A 21,815-nucleotide genomic window follows, 5' to 3' on the forward strand; every position below is an offset into this window, starting at 1 on the left:
TTGTCCCGCCATCTACAGTACTGTTTTCTTTAAATAAAAGCACATGATATTTAAAATTTTACTTTCACCGATGTATACGATATGAAACTATTAACAAATTCAACAACCCAAACCTAATGGAGACCAAGAAACGGAATGGAATTTAAAAAATATGAAAATAAATTAAGGTACATACTGTGATATAAAATTGCATTTAGTTTGATATAACCGAAGTTTTGACACTTCCCTCCTTTCTGATTTTTCTGAGAATTGTTTACCGAGTGCTTTAAAAAGAACTACAAGAGAAATTCCCTGCTGTTGGGAATCGTCTGCTTTCATTTAATTTCTTCTCATTCGCTGAGTTTTTAATTAATTCTTTGGGCGTGAGAGCAATAATTTCTTTCAAAATTTTCACCCTAAATGCAGGCTGAATTTAGAATGTTTTGCATGCCTTTCTTATTAGACTGCTAGAATTCCTTGCGTAATTACAGAAATTCTAAAATGAAATAAATACCTACACTTAACTTCAAGGTTTCCTCCTAAAACACAATTTACAGCGAACACATTTTGAACTGTTCACCACTGTAAAATTGTAGCAGCTACATTTACAAATTCAACATACCCATTTCCGAATCTCGAAAAATGCAATTGAATATATTTTCGTACGTATTAGTGTTGTTTTTGGTTCTCTGTTTTCTCAAGCTGTGGCAATGAACCATACTGGTAACAATGTTAAGGAATCAAATAATGAATATGTACTGTTGTTCTCATTAGTAGGCTATAAAAATGTCCAGAACACATTTAAAACCTGAAAACAAATTGTCATTATACTGGCGATTAATAATACGTTTTAAATCACTATTAAACACCATGGGCCATATTCATAGACATTCTTAGCGCGGGCTTCCGGTGGATGATCAGCGAACTAACGTTTTTCGTATTCATAAACCAGTGTTAGCGATATGATATGATATGATATGATATGATATGATATGATATGATATGATATGATATGATATGATATGATATGATATGATATGATATGATATGATATGATATGATATGATATGATATGATATGATATGATATGATATGATATGATATGATATATGATGCTATGATATATGATATGATATGAAATGATATGATATATGTAATGATATATGATATGATACGATATGATATGATATGATATGATATGATATGATATGATATGATATGATATGATATGATATATGATATGATATGATATGATATGATATGATATGATATGATATGATATGATATGATATGATATGATATGATATGATATGATATGATATGAATCCTGTACAAGCAAACACTCGATAGCCGGGGCTAGTTTAACACGCTCATAGCGCGGGCTAGGGAAATGTCTATACATAGCACCCCATTTGAATTAGGCCACATGTCTGTTAATAATCATTTACTCACTGGTAGGCCACACGCTTTCGCGGGCACACAAAATACCTAATATACAAGGTGAGTCTAAAGTGACTTTCCCCAATATTCTTCCTTAGATTTAATACTTGTACACATATACAGATATAACTTGAATAAACGAATACCTAGTGTAATAAGTGGTGGGTTGACAACCAAATGTTTTTACGATGCCATGTCTTGAAAATAGACCTCGTTTTGCCGATATGCACTTGATATGGCAATAGGATGGATCACGCCCTCATTTTGGTATAGGAGCGAGGGACTTCTAGAACCAGCAATTCGGTGAATGAATTAGCCATCGTGGCACAACAGAATGACCACCCAGATCATGCGACCTGACGCAATGTGATTTTTCGCTGTGAGCTATCCTGAAAAATGTTTTTGCTCAGAAACCGCAGGCTCTGCATCAGTTGTGACAAATGATCGAACAATCATTCCAGAAAATCGATGAAAATCGTGAGTTATGTTCTGTCATCTGTAAATCAGTGTCTAAACGTTGTGAATTGTGTAACGAGAAACAGGGTCTCCATTTGGAACAAAATCAGTAAAGTAATGTGTAGTCAGATGTAAATTGAATGTAATTAAATGAAAGGATATGTTCAGGGAATGCGACTTTTGACCCATTCTGTATTGGGAGAAATTGTTCGGCGGTTTATTTGAAACATATTTTGCAAGCATTCTGTTCCCCGCTGCTTCCAGCATGTTCTCACGAAAGACTTTATGATGCAGTTATATTCATAAATCATTATCATGAGAACCATTATGTTTTTATAGTATTCAATCTGACGTCGGTCCGATCCATATCTGTGGAGTCACAATCAGCCTGTCTGACCGCGAAACTAGGTGACCCAGGTTCGAATTTCGGTTAGGGCATTTTACCTGGTTCAGATTTTCCTGGGTTTTCCCTAAATCCAATAAGAGCAAATGCTGGGTAACTATCGGTGCTGGACCGAGAACTCATGTTACTGGTATTAACACCTTCATTTCACTCAGACGCTAAATAACCTGAGATGCTGATACAGCGTCGTAAAATAACCTACTAAAAATCTGACTTCCGTTTCATGACTTATTGTTATTTACATCACACAATCTTTGGAAGCTCCAAATTTCATTACGATTTAGTGTATCTCCCAACATATTATTATTATTATTATTATTATTATTATTATTATTATTATTAATGAATATAAAGTTCTACGTTTCATTTTTCATAACTCAAAATACTTCAATATATCTACCTTACAAACTTTATGCATTTAGTACTTCAAAATTAGAATATTGCTCGACGATTTGAAATTCAATGCAATGAAACTTATTAATTTGTTTGTAGAAATTTTTTTTTCTAAAATTTTTCCATGATCATTTGAAGTGTTCGGAACCATAGTGGGCCAAGCGCCATTTATTAAAACCGTAGAAAACAAGGGTTAAAATGAACTTATTACCATAATTCAATGGAAATATACAGCAAGTAATATAAAGTATAAACATTAAAACTAAATGATATGTTAATCTTCATTAAACTATGGTGTTCACTTAACTTTAACCCTTGCTTTCTTCCTTTTTAATAAATGGCGCTTGGCCCACTATGGCTCTGAACCTTTCATTTTATCTTAAGTTATCAAGGCTAAATCCGATGTTCATAAATATCCTACTAGGAACATTGCTGCAAGCGATCCGATAATCACATATCCTCTATTGTCTTCCTCACATTTGCATACGAGACATCCAATCAATAGTGTAGCTTTTATAGCTAATCTTTCCGTGTTCTCTATTTCACTTGTCAAAGCTTCATACAAATTTTAGCAAAAGCTACTTTTGGCAGACTTGTTGGAGTCGAATGAATCGTGTACACTGAGAGTGATTTCAAACTACTACTTCGTCATTACCAGCACAATTACCGTAAACTTAAGAATAACTACACAATAGCCATCTGATGACTAGAGAAAATCAAATCGCCTAGGAAGATGTCAAAGTAGCACATTTTATATTATACACTTGAAGAATCCTGTTTAATTTCGTGTGCATAATTACGTACGATTTTACTAAAACAACTATATGTGTTGTCCTCATAGCCATTCTATATAACAGACTTACGATGTTTCAACATAGAATAATGCGTCGAGGCTGCGATTTTCAATTAATCAGTTAAAACGAAAATGATAAAAGAGTGACATGAGTTTTAAAAGTAACCAATTAATCTCTGAAACTTTTTGCTTTCATTTCTAAAGCTTTAAGATAATTATGCAGTGTATTGAAGACTATAGTCCCGCGCCCTGGCGTCATGGTCTAAGGCATCCTGCCTAGGACTCGTGTTACGGAATGCGCGCTGGTTCGATTCCTCATGGGGGAAGAAATTTTCTCATGAAATTTCGGCCAGTTTATGGGACCGGTGCCCACCCAGCATCGTGATGCACTTGGGGAGCTACGATAGGTATCGAAATCCTGTGGAGAACCATCGTGCTAATCACACGATACATCCATTCTGTTTCGATGATCGTCCACCTCTGTTTCGGCATGTGAACGTGAGGTCAGCAGCCAACTGCTCGATCTGGGCCTTTCAAGGGCTATGGCGCCACGGATTAATATTTTTATTATTATTACTGAAGACCATAATATATGAACAGTGAACTCAATTTTTATAACGACTCAGACAAAGAAGGGACAAATAGGAATCTGCTTTGTGTCTTGTATCACAACTACCATTTATTACTCAAAATAATATATTTTTATTTATTCACAGAAATTACTCCAAAAGAAAGATTCACGGAATATATATCGATTAAATGACTATTTTGCTCATGCGATCGTAACCAATCCCTTACTAAAATTCGTTGAGTTTCGACCAGTCATGCCTATATATTACTACAATATTGCCGAAATAATCTTGTCGCAACTAATTCGCAAGTTTTCCTGGTTAGTACGTGGAATATTTAGAAGGCAGTGACAGCTCATCCTCACTGAAATCCTAAGTACAAATTAACGAGAAACATTATAACAACATTATAAACAAACTACGAAACAACCAATCAACAAATACTTTTAATTTTAACCCTTAAATTTAAAAAAGTAGGCCTATCCTAAAGGATACAACAGGTTAATAGGCTACAAGCTATAATTTTAATAGAACAATAGAAAAAAATTGGTAGCAAAATTCAATTTAACCAAAATTTCACAATACTGTAAAATTGTACAACATATAAACTATGGACATTGCAATAGTTGTTTTCTTTACAGTCCGGCACTGTTTAATAAACTAGTGTGAGAAAAGTTTTATCAATAATTTCTCTAAATTATTTATCATTACCCATTCCAACTAAACTCACAAATCTGATCTTCAGCTTACAGACAGGCAATATTACAACGATTCAATCTGACAATGGTAAAACAAAAGCCATCACCATAGTCAGAGGTGTGTTACAAGGTTCCCCTTTGTCACCTACTCTTTTCAATCTATGCATTGACCATATTTTGAACGAACTTAGTGAAACGGCATGACTACTCAGTATGGATTTAACTTAAGTCCATCTGAAGATCAATTAACTGTAATAGGCTTCGCAGATGATATTGTTATCATTGGTAAAGACAAAAAATCCGCTTTAACACTCTTCAATCACGCAGTTCAACAATTCCATGAAATCGGACTAGATATTAGCATTAACAAGTGTAAAGGCATGTGTATTAAAAAGAGTCAGCTGTTTGAAGAAAATTTCCACATCTCGTCTGGAAATGAAATAGCTGGTTTGCAAAGAGGTGACTTCATTCGCTATCTAGGAGTCAATTTTTATGACGAGATTAATTTTGATCCTCTTTCAACACTGTCTAAACTAAGAACAAATGTAGAATTGCTTATTTCTTCACCACACTTACAAGCGGATCAAAAATACAACATCATTAACACCTCAATCTGTCCTAGTCTAATATATCCATTTCAGACAGTGCCTCCAAAAAAATTTCTAATAAATTCATAGTGGATGCAAATATTATGATAAGGGGTGTGCTGAAAGAAATACTGCAACTGCCTAATGACCTTCCTACAGATATGTTGTATACAGACACAAAATTCAAGGGATTAGGTTTATTCTGTTCAGCATGGGAATTATACTTACAAAATATAAACGCATGTAAGATATTGCTTAAATCCAATAATTCCTTCCTACATGCAACAAGGAAATTATCCCAAGAAATTACATCCAGTCTCATAGCACTCAATATCACCGAATCAGCAAATATTTTGGACAAGTACGGCACTGTAGATACGCGAAAGGTACGGCAAGTATTAAGAGAAAAAACGTTTGAGAACTGGAGCCAGAAAAAAACATAAAGGAAAAGGCGTGCTCTTATACCAACAATATACCCCGGCCAATAAGTGGATCCGGAATCACAAGGATCTTTCCTGTAGTGAGTGGAGGGAAGCAATCAAGATGAATGCGAACGTGTCAGCTGTGCGTAGTGTACCTGGCAGGTCTTCGGGCAGTAACCTCTGTCGACGTTGCGACAGGGAGGTTGAAACCCTTGCCCATGTCCTGGGGGCCTGTCCACACGGTGAACTTCTACGAAATACGCGGCATCATACAGTAAGATCTATAATAGCAACTGCCTTAAGGAACAAAGGTTATTCAGTATATGAAGAAGTACACGGCATATCCAGTGAGGGCAGTAATCGCAGAATTGACATAATTGCATTTAAACCTCCCTCTCTTGAAAGTTACATCATAGACCCTACTGTGAGATTCGAATCGCACGAACACCAGCCAGAAGAAGTACACGAGGAAAAAAGGAATATGTATATATATATATATATATATATATATATATATATGAACCTTCCATCAGTTTTTATAAGGACAAATACCATCTGGAATCCATCGTCATTACGGGACTAATAATAGGAGCCCGCTGGACCATACCCCGGTTCCTAGTCGACTTCTGTAAATCTTTTGGCCTGCATAAAAGTATTTTAAGAGATCTAACAATTGCAGCACTCAAAGGCTCAATAGCTATTTTAAGGCATCATACATATGGACCATGACTAATTCGCATCTCCTTGACGTTACTTCGTTTAATATAATGTGTTTCAGTATAATTCAAATTGTTTATTTTTCACTCTAACAAAAATTTATCACTAAGCCCCAAGGCATTTACTCTATTGTATCATGGTACTCTTTGTCGATGGCAACCTGTAGTGGTTACAGGAAGAAATTAAATTAAATTAAATTAATATTTCAAAATCAGTACATACACTAAACAGTATGTCCAAGTTATACACAACTTGCAATTTCATAAATGAAAATTTCGTTAAATTTGGTGAAATCACAGATGTTTTTCAACCAATAGACTAAATTGCACAAAGCCAATCTTGTTTTACTACATTTTCTGAAAAATTTAGTTTTACAAATAAAAAAAATTGTATTCACATTGACATGTATACTATAATAGAATGCAAACAAATTGAATAATTAAAGGAAGAAAATGTCATCTAAATAAGAGGACTCGGGGAACGATTCAAGAATACTTGTAGCATTACCGCGCTGAATGGCGATACCAATGCGCTGACGTAGACACTGACTGCATCGAGGGTCCCCAGAAAGCTGCACTAAACTTCTGCCAATGGTGGAGATGAGAGGTTTGGCTTCACTACACCATGATCCAAACGTTTCAACCGCAAAAGGGACAAAAATATAATTATCTGCAAGATGTTTATATTTATGGTGTTACTGACAGCGGCACTTTCTGCTGCAGATCCTGGTGTCTTAGAGGTTGAAGACAAATGAGAAGGGGCCAGTGTATCCACACAAGTGGAATCCCAAATTAAGGATTTGCCTACACGCCATGGGACTAGAGTCAGACCATCGGGTCTCTTGCCGTCTGAACGGCTGATCCCGGAAAGTTCTAAGATGTATGGAACCCCTGAGGATGTTAATGCTCTTTTAATGGTGTCATTGAGCGATGAATGACGAGAGAGACGCCCATTACTCATGACATAACTTAAGGCATGGTGGCCATAAGAATCTACAATATTGCCACAGATACATTTATGAATGTGGCAGATTTTGCAACCGAAACTTTAAAGGATCTGGGGTCCATAAGGGTACCGATGTTAGGGGAAGGAATTGCATGAAGCCAAGATCCTGAAACATTTTGTTGGAGAGCCAAAAAAACGAGCACGATCTGTATCTGAAGAAAAAGATACTGAAGGGACTCCTTAACAAGAGAGATTAGTATTTCATCCCAATTCTTTTGAACCGCTGGAAAAGACGGAGGATCAGAGTTATTGAAAACCTCACCCTATCGAACTAAAGACTCTTATTAGCTTTCACTGCTTCTTTACTTGTAACTTTTTTTATTCTGTATACTGCCATTATTTTTTGTTTGTGTGCTTGTTTACTTTTTTTCTTACTCTGTTATCTTTCATCATCTATTTGTTCTTGTATTGTTCTGTATGCTTTGTCTAATGGCAGCCTCTAATTTGAGGAAGCTCTAGTAAAATAAAAAATGCCAATTCCATAATGTGCTTTCACTCAGAAAGCATAAAAGTGTATTAAAATCGATATTTTGAAGCTTAATTAGAATCAACATAGCTTAAATGACAAATTTAATTGTGTTTAGATAACAGTGAATTTAATAAAATTCAATATTTGACATCATTCCGCATTTCACTTATTCTCCTGTTCTCGTATTCTTAGTTGAGATTCTTAACACTAGATTAAGTTCGATATGCAAGTGAATTAAGTTGAATAAAATATGGTATTATTTTAATTTTATTAACGCTGTTTATAATTGGTGTAGATTGCAAAGAGAGGAGATTGTTCAGTAATCTTTATATGAAACAACGAGTCAAAGTCAGGATAGGAGAAGAAATGTCAGAAGGAAGTGAAATTGGGAGAGGAGTACATCAAGGATGTCATTTATCACCTACCCTGTTCAACATCTACTTGGAGGATTTAGTAAAGAACTGTTTCCAGAACATTGGAGGAGTGATAGTAAGAGAAAGAAGAATAAAGTGCATAAGATTTGCTGATGATATGGCGTTCTTAGCACAAGAGGAAATGATATTAAAGGATATGCTACTGAAGCTAAATGACAGCTTTGAGCAGTATGGGATGAAGATAAATGCATATAAGATGAAACCCATGGTCGTGGGAAGAAAAATACAGAGATAAACGTGCAAATTCTAAATGAGGCAGTAGAGCAAGTGGATAGCTTCAAATACTTGCTCAGTAACATGAGCTGCTGTCAGGAAGTGAAAAGGAGAATAGCAATGGCAAAGGAAACATTTACTAGAAAAATGAGCAGTTTCTGCGGACCTGTGGAAAAAGAACTAAGAAAGAGACTAGTGAAGTGCTTTGTATGGAGTATGGCATTGTATGGGGCAGAAACATTCATGTTGTAATGTTATGATTTAGTTAATGACGCTCGCAACTCCCGAGGTTATACCAGCGTCGCTGGTGTGCCGGAATTTTCTTCCGCATGAGTTCTTGTACCTGTCAGTAAATCTACTGACATGAGCCTGTCGCATTTAAGCACACTTAAAATATGTCATTGACCTGGCTCGAGATCGAACCCGTAACCTCGGACATAGAAGGCCAGAGCTATACCAACTGCGCCAACCAGGCCGACTCAGAAACATGGATATTACGACGAAGTGAAGAGAAGCAAATAGAAGCATTTGAAACGTGGATATGGAGAAGAATGGAACGTATGAAATGGCCAGACAGAATAACAAATGAAGTTGTGTTGGAAAGAGTGGGTGAAGAATGAATGATGCTGAAACTGATGAGGAAGAGGAATAGGAATTGGTTGGGTTACTGGCTGAGAAGAAATTGCCTACTGAAGGATGCACTGGAAGGAATGGTGAACGGGAGAAGAATTCGGGGTAGAAGAAGGTATCAGATGATAGACGACATTAAGCTATATGGATCATATGATGAGACAAAGAGTAGGCAGATAATAGGAAAGATTGGAGAATGCTGGGTTTGCAGTAAAAGACCTCCCCTGGGGCAGAACACCGAATGAATAGCTTAAGTGACAAATTTAGATAACATTTAGTTTAATAAAATTAAATATTTCACACCATTCCTCATTTCATTGATTTTCATGCACGCGTTCTCGTATTCGTCATTCTTAACAGTAGATGAAGTTTGATATAAAAGTAAATTAAATTGAAGAAAAATATGTTATTATTTTTATTTTATTAATGCTGTTTATGGAATATTCTATTCACGAAATAGGCTTAGCAAGTATTACTCGTGGACTTATTTATTTTTTTTTTTTTGTGGATAATTTTCCTCGCGCTTCGATTCGCTCCGCGCTAGAGAAATTGTCGACAACATGAAAATCACTCGCGGTATTACTTACGATAAAGAAGTCACAGCACTGAAATTATTCGACATAGACATATTCACATAAGATACAGAAGTGACACCACAAAAATTATTCATGAAACATATCTATATATCTAACCAAAGATCAAAAGAATTGGCGTACAAAACCTTTGTTCGCCCAATTATGGAATACGGAGCAGTAGGTTGGAATCCATACAAACAAAACCAAATCGATTCAATAGAAAAGGTCCAATGCAGGGCTGAAAAATATGTAAAAATGGGAAGGAGACATGGTGAAGAGATAGTGAAAGACTTAGGGTGGGAATTTCTCAAATCGAGGCAACGAAAAACCAGACTGACCGCATTGTTTAAGTCACAAATGGGACACAAAGTATGGACCGACATCAATTTCTAGATTAGTGACACCATCATACTTAGGCAGGGCTGATAAGAACGGATGTGGCAAAATTTTCCTTTGTTAACCGCACAATAGTACAATGGAACAGTTTACCTGCGGCAATCTTTCAGGGTGGTCCTCTCAAAATCAATACATTTAAGGAAAGGTTGAGAAGATTAGACTGAAAATGTAATTATAGATGCAGTGTAATTAACTAAGTTGTGTCATGTAATTAATTAAATTGATATGTAATTAATTAAGATCATATGTAATTAATTAAGATGATAATTAAGTTGATATGTAATTAATTAAGATAATATGTAATTACTTAAGTTGATAATAGTTGGGTTTAATAGAAGTACTTATAAGTTAGGTTTACTTTTGCTTATTGTAGGCGTTATTATATCATAGTTTTTTATAGTCCTAGGTTTATTGCATGTATTTAATTATAGTTAGAATTAGATTTACGTTTATTTTATTTTTATTTTTTATTCCTGCAATTATTGTAAATTTCATTAATATTTATTGTAATGTTACTATTGTATATTACAGGGTGTTACCGAGGTGAAACTTTCAGGGATGATGGCGAAGGGCACATGTATCAATTTGAGATAAAGACGCCTAGCCCGAAAATGACCGAGTCGAAAGTTACAAGCAAAAATAGTTGTGTTGAAATAAGAAATAATTTAATTCCTCTGTAAATCTTATTTATGTGTATTTAACTGTACATCTTACACATACTGTATTCATCTGACGTTGTTTACGTTGTCTACTTACAGTACTCCATTCAGTGCGCTGTCTGAGGGATGGGGACAGGAAACTACACTAAAGAAATGCAGATAGCGTAATGTGTAACGGACATGGTCGGTCCTGATATGCACGTCTGTAGACAGCAGTGTACAGTATGTGTACAAGTTACAGTGTCCAGTGGATCAGTCCTAGTGAAATGGAGGAGTATACGAGAGCGGAATAAGCAGATCTGATTTTCGAATACGGGTGAGCCAATGGGAACAGTAGAGAAGCTCACAGATTTTATCGGTACCAGTACCCACGTAGGAGACATCCGGCCCATACCATTTTTCCACGACTGTTCCAAAAGTTAAGGGAAGGAGGGCACGTGGTGTCAAATTACAATTCCATTGCCACATAACTATTTTTGCTTATTAGCATTCGACTCAGTCATTCCCGGTTCCTTATCTCAAATTGATGCATGTGCCCTTCGACATTATCCCTGAATAGTACATTATGCAACGAGCCTATAGTGGTAGTAATTAAGACGCGAGTATGTTTATGAAACTCGCTTGCGCTCGTTTCAGAATTTTAATACGAGCGTCTTAATTACCATTATAGGCAAGTTTGATACGACTTGTTATGCTCGACCATATTTCTAACTTGAAATTATTCATAAGTATTCATGTTATTCTTATCTGACTGGGGAGCGGAACTGACCTTGTGCAATATCTTGTAAATTGTGAGATGTGCGAAGACGCGAAAGTATTGATTTTTCCCTAGAAACAAATGCCATTGACCTTGATATAATCTGGAGAGTAAATAAAGATTAATCTTGATATAACCTTGAAATTGATTTAGACATTGAAAAACGAGATGACAAATTGAATTTATTTTAATATTGTTTACAATTAACGCTAATTATTATAGTAACAGAACACAACCTTCTGCGACAGTATTGGATTTCCAGCCTCCGTGACGTTTCGCTAGTTGTCTTTCGATTGCATATCCGAGAATAATCGATACTTGCGCTTTCATATTGCTTCAATTGTGTTTTCTGATTGGTGGAACACCTGAACTTTAATGAATAGGTGTACTTTAATGAGGTCCATTAAAGGGCTGTTACCAAGTGTATCATTACTACATTTCGGCATGGTCGAGCATAAAGTTTGTTATACCACCTCTGAAACACTCTGTATATCACTGCCACCGGGTGTATACCCAATTGCAGTGTTTAATAAATACATACATATTCAGATAAAAATATAGTATTTAAAGCAAGCATCTCAATTGCATATTCAAGTATAATACGTGACACTACAAAAAGTTGTCCATAGACGAAGCATATATTATAACGAACATACCACAACAACTCTGCATTAATGACACACGTGCAAACCAAGGTACAACATATCTGACGATAAAATAGGCCATAACTGGTGTTTGGTCAACCCTCTCAATCCAAGCCCGAGGGTTCTCCCTTCCCATGCAAGTAGCATAACCACAGTAGCAGTTAAATAAACCGCGGGGTACTGCATCCATAATGCGGAGGGGCTTTTTGTTCATTTTGAGGAATATGGTTGCCTGGCGCCTGCTTTCTTTATTTCGTTGCCACTTTTTGTTGTCGTAAAATGCAACGGAGCGAATGAAAAGCCCCAAGGGGAAAGGCTGTTGACTCATGCACCAAAAACGCGCTCCATGACGTCATGGAGCTGTTTTTATTTACTCATAATAGACAGATTGCATGTATGTGATTGATTTTATAGACATTTGGAACAAATAATCGAGGTATGAAAAATAGTTGTTTGCTTTGGACTTTCAGCCATATAGAGTGAACTTGACATAATATGATATTATTCTATTTCTTTATTGGACATCACAATTAAACTGGAATATTGAGAAGCCCCCCCCCCCCCCATGTATAGAAAACTAAACTTTTCAGGAGATATAAAAAACATCTCAGGTCCTAGATTTGTGCTCAAATTATTTTTTCTTAATACTTTAGCTAAAATGAATGTTGATGGGAATATGTGGGGTTTCTCTTCATAACATCATGAGTCTACGTGTTTAGAATACGAAATCATATACAGGCCTAACTCAATTTCGTAAAAAATGGACATGTAAGGTTTCTCAATATTGTGATTCAGTTATACCAAATAAACCGGTAAAATAGCAAAATAATGTTTTTCAGCACTATTATTATTATTATTATTATTATTATTATCATTATCATCATCATTATTTTTTATTGGGTTATTTTACGAGCTGTATCAACTTCTAGGTTATTTAGCGTCTGAATGATATGAAGGTGATAATGCCGGTGAAATGAGTCCAGGGTGCAGCACCGAAAGTTACTCAGCATTTGCTCGTCTTGGGTTGAGGGAAAACCCCGGAAAAAAACCTGAACCAAGTAACTTGCCTCAACCGGGATTCGAACCCGGGCCACCTGGTTTCGCAGCCAGACACGCTGACCGTTACTCCACAGGTGTGGACTCATCATTATTAATATTTTGTTTATATATGATAATGCAGTATAAACTGCGCAATTATTTGGCGTCGGTGAAATTGGTGATTGAGAGAGAGCTGCTATCTAGCGAGGTGAATGTTAGAGTCCCTATTCATGTGCTTTATGATATTCATAATAACCTATGCAGAAGCGAAAGTGTGTCGCGAATTTAGCGCTTCATATTCATAAACATTTTTCGCAGCGTTGCTTTTCTACATCTTCAAAGTTTCTTCTCCAGAAATTTAGATTAATATGGAGTAGGTGGCCGTATCACTACATATTATACAAAACTATAGACATGATTTCTTAAAATCGAAGTCCATAGATAGAAAAACCGTTAATTTTTTTTTGCTCAGTGAACTCTGCTAAACTAGCTTCATACATTTGACAACTTATATAGCTTATATTGTGCATCTTTTTCCAGAATTATTTTTTTCAGAAAATACAACAAAGTACTTTTTCTTTGTGATGACAAGAAAAAGTAATAATAATGGTGATAATAAAAGTAATACTAATAATGAAAATGGTAATAATAATAATAATAATAATAATAATAATAATAAAATAATAGTGATAATAATAATAATAATAATAATAATAATAATAATTATTATTATTATTATTATTATTATTATTATTATTATTATTATTATTATTGTGTGCGCGACAGTCAGTAGTGATCCAATAAATACGAGCCGGCTGGTGACCTCACGTCCACATGCCCTAGCAGATGAGAAAGATCATGCAACCAGTACAGGTGCAACATTGTCTAGCACAGTGTTCCTCCCAACTGAAATAGCGATATCGCAAAGCCGGAGTTCAGTGCCTAATCTATCTTCTCAAAATTTATCACGATGGTAGGTGGGCATCAGTTCCGTACACTGGGCGAAATTTCATGAGAAAATTTCTTTCCGTATGAACACTCGAACCATGATGACATAGAGCACAACGCTATGGTGCAGAATAAGGGAAACATTACTGTAATACTAATAATAATAATAATAATAATAATAATAATAATAATAATAATAATAATAATTTGTATTAATAAGAATTGAAAAGACAAAAGAAAATTTAAATTTAAATGTGAACATTAATTAACAGTTAACCTGTACAAATAATACAAACTACATATACTTTCCATACAACTCTCTTTTTCAAATTTTACTTTACCTTTTCAGAACCAGATTTATAGACATAATTAACTGAATGAAATGTGTATTCATAAGCAGGCGTAGGGATATTCCTCCGTATACTGGAACTTCACATATCCTATATTCAGTTACTACTCACAGGTTCCATTATTTAGAAAAATTAGTAGGCTAGGACCAAAGGAGTAATATGTTAAGCCTGACTATTTAAAAAAACTTGGTCTTTTTCCCTGAACATGTTGAAATTTGCAGCTGTTGCAGTTCCGACACATTGGAGATCCTAAGTTACAGTATACAGTCTAATACCTAAATTTCTGCCTATTATCATAATCAGAGCGAAAGCTTAGGAAATCATTTAAATTGTCTCGTGAATATAATTTAAATGTGTGAGCAATAAAACGAAAATTAAAATAAGTTTTTGTTTAACAGAACAGAAATTCATATAAGAAAATTTTTTCTGGAATCTGGATAATAACAATATGTTGCAGTAATTTCCAGTTTTTTACAGAAACAATGATAAAGATAAACCTACTGAATCCCAAAAGGGTAAGGGCCTTTGTTACTTACCAGGGAAGCTACTACTGGCAAGGATTAAGCCTATTCTCTTTTAATTTAACAATGTCTGTAATTCATCTCATTATTGTTCGTAACCCTTAGCATATTTTATACTGCCCGCCTTTATTCCAGCTGTCTCCAAGAAGTTTTGCAGTTGTTCAGGTTTGCCCAACCAATGCGCTCGTGGTCTCTCAAAGTTCCTCTTTCCAGTTTTTGGGTCCCACGTTGCATCAGCCTCCACCTTGTCGGATGAAGTCTGCACACGTGGCCACCTCATTTTCTCTTCTTTCGTTGTGCTGTCGTCACCATATCAGACATATCCATCTTCTTCCTTATGTCGATGCTCCGTAATCTGTCCTTTAGAAAGATGTTTGTAAAAATGCGTTTGATTTTCTTTTCATATCTTTGAAGCATTGCCTTGTTCTTGTCTATTAGCGACCATATTTGACAACCGCACACAGGAATAGGGATCATATTTACATCCAGCACTTCTTTTTTTTTCTTGTCAGGGTTTGGTATTTGTCAGTCACGATAAATTCTAAATGACAATAGTCAATTGCTATGAAGGATCTGCTAAATGATGACATTAGAAGTGTTTCTAAAAATGACAACACAAGGCAGAGAGATAGAGCCCTCCACATTTCTTTGAATGCAACTCTGAAGAAAGCTCCGGCCGTATACTGTTTTCTCTGTAAGAAAAATCCTAATATAAACATAAGCACGTTGCTGTCATACCCGTGATTGGCTCCCAGTCGAAACACTCGCATGACGCAGGAAGATATAGTTCCGTATTTGAAAACCACAATCTTGTATTATTTGAAAATAAAAAAATTGAATTCTAGTTGTTAAATACGATGAAACATTTAATTTCACTCATGTGTAAAACGCTATGTAAAAGAAAAGACACTTTTATATTTTGTTATGTACTATGAACGCGGATGAAAACCAACATTAATACCGAGGTAGTTTGTTCTTGTAACAAGCTGGCGTCACTTGAGCTCGTAGTTGTTCATGTAAGCACATGGTACTGAAGTATGGCTTCTGTATCCTCACCTATCCATTGTGAAGATGTAAGACTTAAAAATAGTTTAATTGCAGTAATTATAAAGTAAATGTTTCCTAAACAAACAAATGCATAGTAGTGAGGTTAAGGCCTACTTGACGAGTAACGGGAATTGTTTAATATGAAACAGAATGTACAACAGTAGACGGGAACAAGTCCTGCGGATCTATGACGCCAAACAGTGGCCAATGAAGCCTCACTTCATTCACGTGCTATTGTTTACATTCGAATTTTTCTTACAACGAAAAGTTTATAGTTAACCGACATAAAATATTCGGTACTCAATTTTGCGAAGTAGACTGCACTCTGGAGACTTACTAGAAGTTATATTATGGTTGAAATACATCTGTGTCTGAACCCGATTCTTCAAGCTTATGGACTTCAGTGCTGTTACAGAACGTACACATGTATCCCAGCTTTGGAATCAGAGCTCTGCAATCACACTGATATAAAATTCCTGGTTTTTCGGTAGTCGTGCGACACGCCTGCGAATCCGATCTCATTCATCCATCTTGCATCTTTTTGCCGCGTTGTAAAACATGGCGTCCCGTGTCATTGTCTTACTCGATTCCATTAGCGGCAGAAACTTGTTCCATCCATCTTGTTCTCTGTCGATCCTCACAGCTGCTTTGTTGCCGCTTTCAATCCACTCGCTTTCAAACCATTATTGCCTTCTAAAGTTCTCCCCTACGACTATGCACCATGCCATCAAGATATATGAGGGGAAGAGTGTAGCCTCAGGCACTCGTGGAATTCAGTCATTGAGTTAATCAACTGAAGTCAGCCACTCAGCCTCCAGTCACTCGGTCATTCGGTCAGAAGTCAGTTCATTAGTCATAGAGAATATCGGTCAAATCAATAATGTAAATAGTAACCAGTGAAATAATATACCAGGTAAACAAGAAAAAATTCCATTAGCAAATAAATCAGTTCATACATACATCTCTGCATAATATAGGCAGACAGCGATTAAAGTATAAATTAGTAACTCAATATCTAGATCTAATAGTAGTAATTACTGATTACGCTCAGTCAATCGATCTGACAATGAATAAATCAGTTAATTTATATGACAGTTTAGTAAGTAAGGGAAACCTAGTTATATCATTCAGTTAGTGCATAAGTTAGCTACACAATTACACAAAAACAAGTCAACTATTCAGTTACTAACTAGTTAGTCAGCTCTTCAGACACCCAACTAGTCGGTCAGGTGTTCAGCTACTTAACTAATAATTAAGCTATTCAGTTACTTAACTGGTTAATCAGGTAGTTATTTACTAAATAGTCAGTCAGCTATTCAGATATCCAGCTAGTTAGTCAGGTATAAAGTAACCCAAAGAGTCAAGTAGTCGGTTATTCAAGTAGTTAGTCAGCGATTCAGTCACCTAACTAGTCAGTCAGCTATTCAGCTACTCAACTAGTAATTCAGCTATTCAGTTACCTAACTAGTTAATCAGGTAGTTATTTACCCAACCAGTCAATCAGCTATTCAGATACCCAGCTAGTTACTCAACTATAAAGTAACCCAAATAGTCAAGTAGTCGATTATCTAAGTAGTCAGTCAGCGATTCAGTCATCCAATTAGCAGCTGTTCAGTTACTCAACTTGTAATTCAGCTCTTTAGTTACCTAACTTGTTAATCAGATAGTTATTTACCCTACAAATCAGTCAGCTCTATTCAGATCTCAATTAGTTACTCATTTGTAAAGTCACCCAAATAATCAAGTAGCCAGTTATACAAGTAGTTAGTCAGTAATTCATTCACCCAACTAGTCAGTCAGCTGATCAGTTTTTAGATATACGATATAGAATATAGTCACCTATTTAGGTACCCTTACAGGCTGTTAAGTGGCAGTATTTTCCACTCTGTCGTATATTTAATCGTTCAGGTAGTCAATCATTTTGTTAGATTCCCAATTAAGTAGAACAATAGTCAGTTAATTATTCAACTAGACAATTAATAATTAAGCCAGTTACCCACAAAACTACATTTTAGCTAGTTCGTCTATTAAATAATCAGCTGTGTAGTTGGACAGTCAGCTACTGAGTTTATTTTTCAGCCAACTAATTACTAAACTGTGGAGTCAACTTATCTGTTACCCAAATAAGCAACCAGCTTGCCAGTCATTTTTATTCATTCAACTACAGTAGACAGCTACTCAGCAATGAAATCAGTTAGATGTCAGTTCTGGTGACTTCTCATCTGGTACAGACCAATTATTTAGTCCTGACAGCTCAGCTACGCGAAAGATAGGAAGTAATAGGAGTAGTAGGGAGTCCTCCGGAAAAGAGATAAGGGCGAGTGGTCGGTAAAGGAATGCAGTACAGCTTAATTGTACTGGAAACACAACGCTATACCGCATAGCTGACATCCGATCGCTCCGAAGGCAAGCGAGTGACTAACCCAAACACCCCTTGGCGTAATTAAATGGACTCGCCTGACCCAGGCGCATATTGCCGGCGACTGTCAGGACTAAGTAGTCGTACTGTACGAGATTTCGATCTAGTGCATACTATATTAAACTGGTAATTTGTAGAGAACTACATGTCAGATTCTATCCTCTACCCTTGTTGTAGTTTTCACTTTACAAAAGATCCGTTACATCACCATTATTTCCCCGTATATTCTCTGAATGGCTTGAACTGTTAAACATAAAAATTGTCATAATCTACATCTTTTCGGTGCTTCGCAACGCCTGTCAACTAGTGAATGACATAATAAGTTTCAGTGTCTTGTAATATAGCAGACGATGTATGATTGGTAACGTGATGTTTTTGTTGCTTGCAGGCAGACGAGTACGTAACTTGGAGTCCAACGGGATCCCTACGAGTATTGAAGAGTTCAACAACGGTATGTGAGAGTTGCTAATTTTGTGTAACTGGCCCAGGAATTAGTTGAAATTTGTGGGTACAGTTGTTAATTCTTTTGCCGAGGGAAGGGGATGGAATTAGGACCGGAGAGAATTCCAAGTTGCAGCGTAGGGTGAGGAGAGTTGGAAGCAGCTTGGCCTCGATTAGCTTGGGTCAGCAACAAGATATAGCCCAAAGTATGATAATACTGCTAGGGTAAGCAACATCGCTACCAACGATATGAATTTGCCGAAGAATTTAGCGCTACTGCTGCCAAGTCATGCGTGAGTGAATATGCGGGAACAACTTATCTACTTGCTTCACTAACATAGTAAGCTTTGGGGCAATCTCGTTGCAAAATTTGATCATCTACTTTATGTAAATAATATTATTCTGATAAACTTCATTATGGAATACTTCGTAAGAAACAAAATTAGTGCAATTTATTCCAGCATATGTAATGACATTGAATTTAATTATTGATTTTTTATACCCTATTGCTTTAGCACATCAAAATATGTGATCGAATATTTATATAGTCCATAGGCTACTAGAAGTCTTTAACGTCAGGCACGCGAGCGGTTTTAATAAATTGGAGCAAGTAAATTAATATCTGAATAACTATGGACAATGAATAGCTGCCTAACTAGTTTAGTAACTGATTGCTTGACTAACTAGTTGGGTAATTGAATAGCTAAATAACTAGTTGTGTAACTGAATAGCTGTCTGACTAGTTTGATAACTGATTACCTAATAATTACATGGGTAATTTAATAGCTGAATAAGTAGTTGCCTAAATGAACAGCTGACTAATTAGTTTGGTAATTGACTATCTGACTAACCAGTTGGAAAACTGACTAGTTGAATAACTAGTCGAGTAACTATCACCTGAATAGTTCGGTAAATTTATAGCTGACTAATTAGTTAAGTTACTAAATAGGTGACTGACTAGTTGAGTAACTAACTACTTGACTAAATGGTTTGATAAATTTATAGCTGACTAACTAATTGGGTACCTGTATAGCTGATTAACTAGTAAATTACACAGTAAAATTCAGACATGATTAACATTTCATACCTGAAGTGTCATTTTGTAATTATTATTGCTAGTTCAAAATGACCACAGGTTAAAACGTATATTGATTAGTACCTGGAGAGTGTTTCCTCTTCTCTATTTATCAACCTACCCATTCACATATGCAGTATGTGACTATTTATTTGTGTCTTATTAATTTAATTTCTTTCAGTGGTTGAAATATGCTTGTTTATGTAAGAAATAAATTACACTGTGTGTTATAAGAACTGCAACTGGATAGATGTACCTCGATTTACTTAATTTATTCTGTAGGCGTATTTATGTATTAATTAAACGCGTAGGCTCCATTTCTAGCTCTCGTTACATAAACACAGAGCATGTTGTGGAATAAAAGAACACACGAGCTTCTTCCTCGCCTACAACAGTAACTGACGTAATTTTCAATAGCGTTGCTACATCCCTTCCACCAGCCTGTGAATTATATATTAAATGGCCATGGTATAGTGATATCCTAAGTATCGCATTTATAGAATAAAACTATCTGCCCTTCAATAAGGGTGACCAAAAGGATTCAGAAAACAAATACATATATAAAAGTTTACAATGAAACAATGAAAATACATACAATACATTTCAAAAGAAACTTCAAGTGAATTATATTACTTGAAATAGAGATGAAATTGCAAAATTTGAATTGAGTCTTGTAGAATTTCTCTAAGAATTTTCTCAACATTTTAAAATGTAAATTCCTTTGATTTCAAAAGCTTATAGGTGTATTTGGAGATGATACCACGAATTCCGAAAAGAAGTCCGTGTACTGACCAAGGATTAGCCACGATGTTATACTGTTTGCTAGAATAAGGAATGCAAGGTTCATAGAACATTCTCTTTTCATCATCAGTAGATTTTGGCTGTTGTGCATCTCTTTCAAACCCGACAGTCGGGTCTAGTATTGTTCCTGTGTTCTTTTTTCTATCAATGACAACAATATCTGCTCGTCTTGTTGAATATCATCCGAGATACAATGCACTTCTTCATGAACTTCTAATCCTTGTTGTCTTAGGACGTCACCAAGCATTGTCCTTACTCTTTGATGGCAGTTGTTCCGCAGTAACTTAGTCTTTCGGCAGAAACCCAACACATGTCCTAGTAATTATGTACGTACTTTCCATACCCATTGCATTATTTTACAGTTATTATAAAACTAGGATACAAGGCACTTTAAATGACTAAAATAAATTGCAAATGTAATGAAAAGTAGACCAAAAAGTGGAGTTAGATTATTAGGAAGACTATCGAGAAAGACTACAATGTTCACTACATCATTTGCTAATTCAAAAGTGGTCACTTAAATACACAGGATACAAATTCAAAATTAGGATGGTTAGGCTATATAATAATATTATTATTGTGACTGCACTTCCCAAAAAAAAATTAATTAAAATCCCATAATTTTCACATAAGAAATTACAATTTTCTTGTGAACCGTAAATTGTCGTAATCAGTATAGTGTGAAGTTCTGCACTGTTGCTAAATATTGGATGATATCTGGGGCATTACATTCTAAAGTCTGACAATTACACGTATTAATTCATCAATTGAATTGGTAATTTAATATAATATTCAACAGTCCAGTTATTGGCACAAAACTTTATTTTCTCACGAATAATAAAATGTTAGCATAGCCAGTTGGAGTGTATTGGGAATGCACCTATTGCGGTAGGGATTAGTATATAAGAACTACATAATCGTAGTGCTGGGTCATAG

At 35.6% G+C, this 21,815-nt stretch overlaps 1 protein-coding gene across 1 annotated transcript in view; it reads left to right on the forward strand.

Moving 5' to 3' along the window:
- LOC138711635 (cell adhesion molecule DSCAML1-like) overlaps positions 1-21,815 on the forward strand; it is a 719,252-nt gene that overhangs the window by 60,913 nt on the left and 636,524 nt on the right. Inside the window, exon 3 of the mRNA XM_069842766.1 lies at positions 18,951-19,013. Coding sequence (XP_069698867.1) covers positions 18,951-19,013 — 63 coding nt within the window. The remainder of the gene's footprint in view (positions 1-18,950; positions 19,014-21,815) is intronic.

This window comes from Periplaneta americana, chromosome 13 (genome assembly GCF_040183065.1).
Source record: "Periplaneta americana isolate PAMFEO1 chromosome 13, P.americana_PAMFEO1_priV1, whole genome shotgun sequence".
Lineage (NCBI taxonomy): Eukaryota > Metazoa > Arthropoda > Insecta > Blattodea > Blattidae > Periplaneta > Periplaneta americana.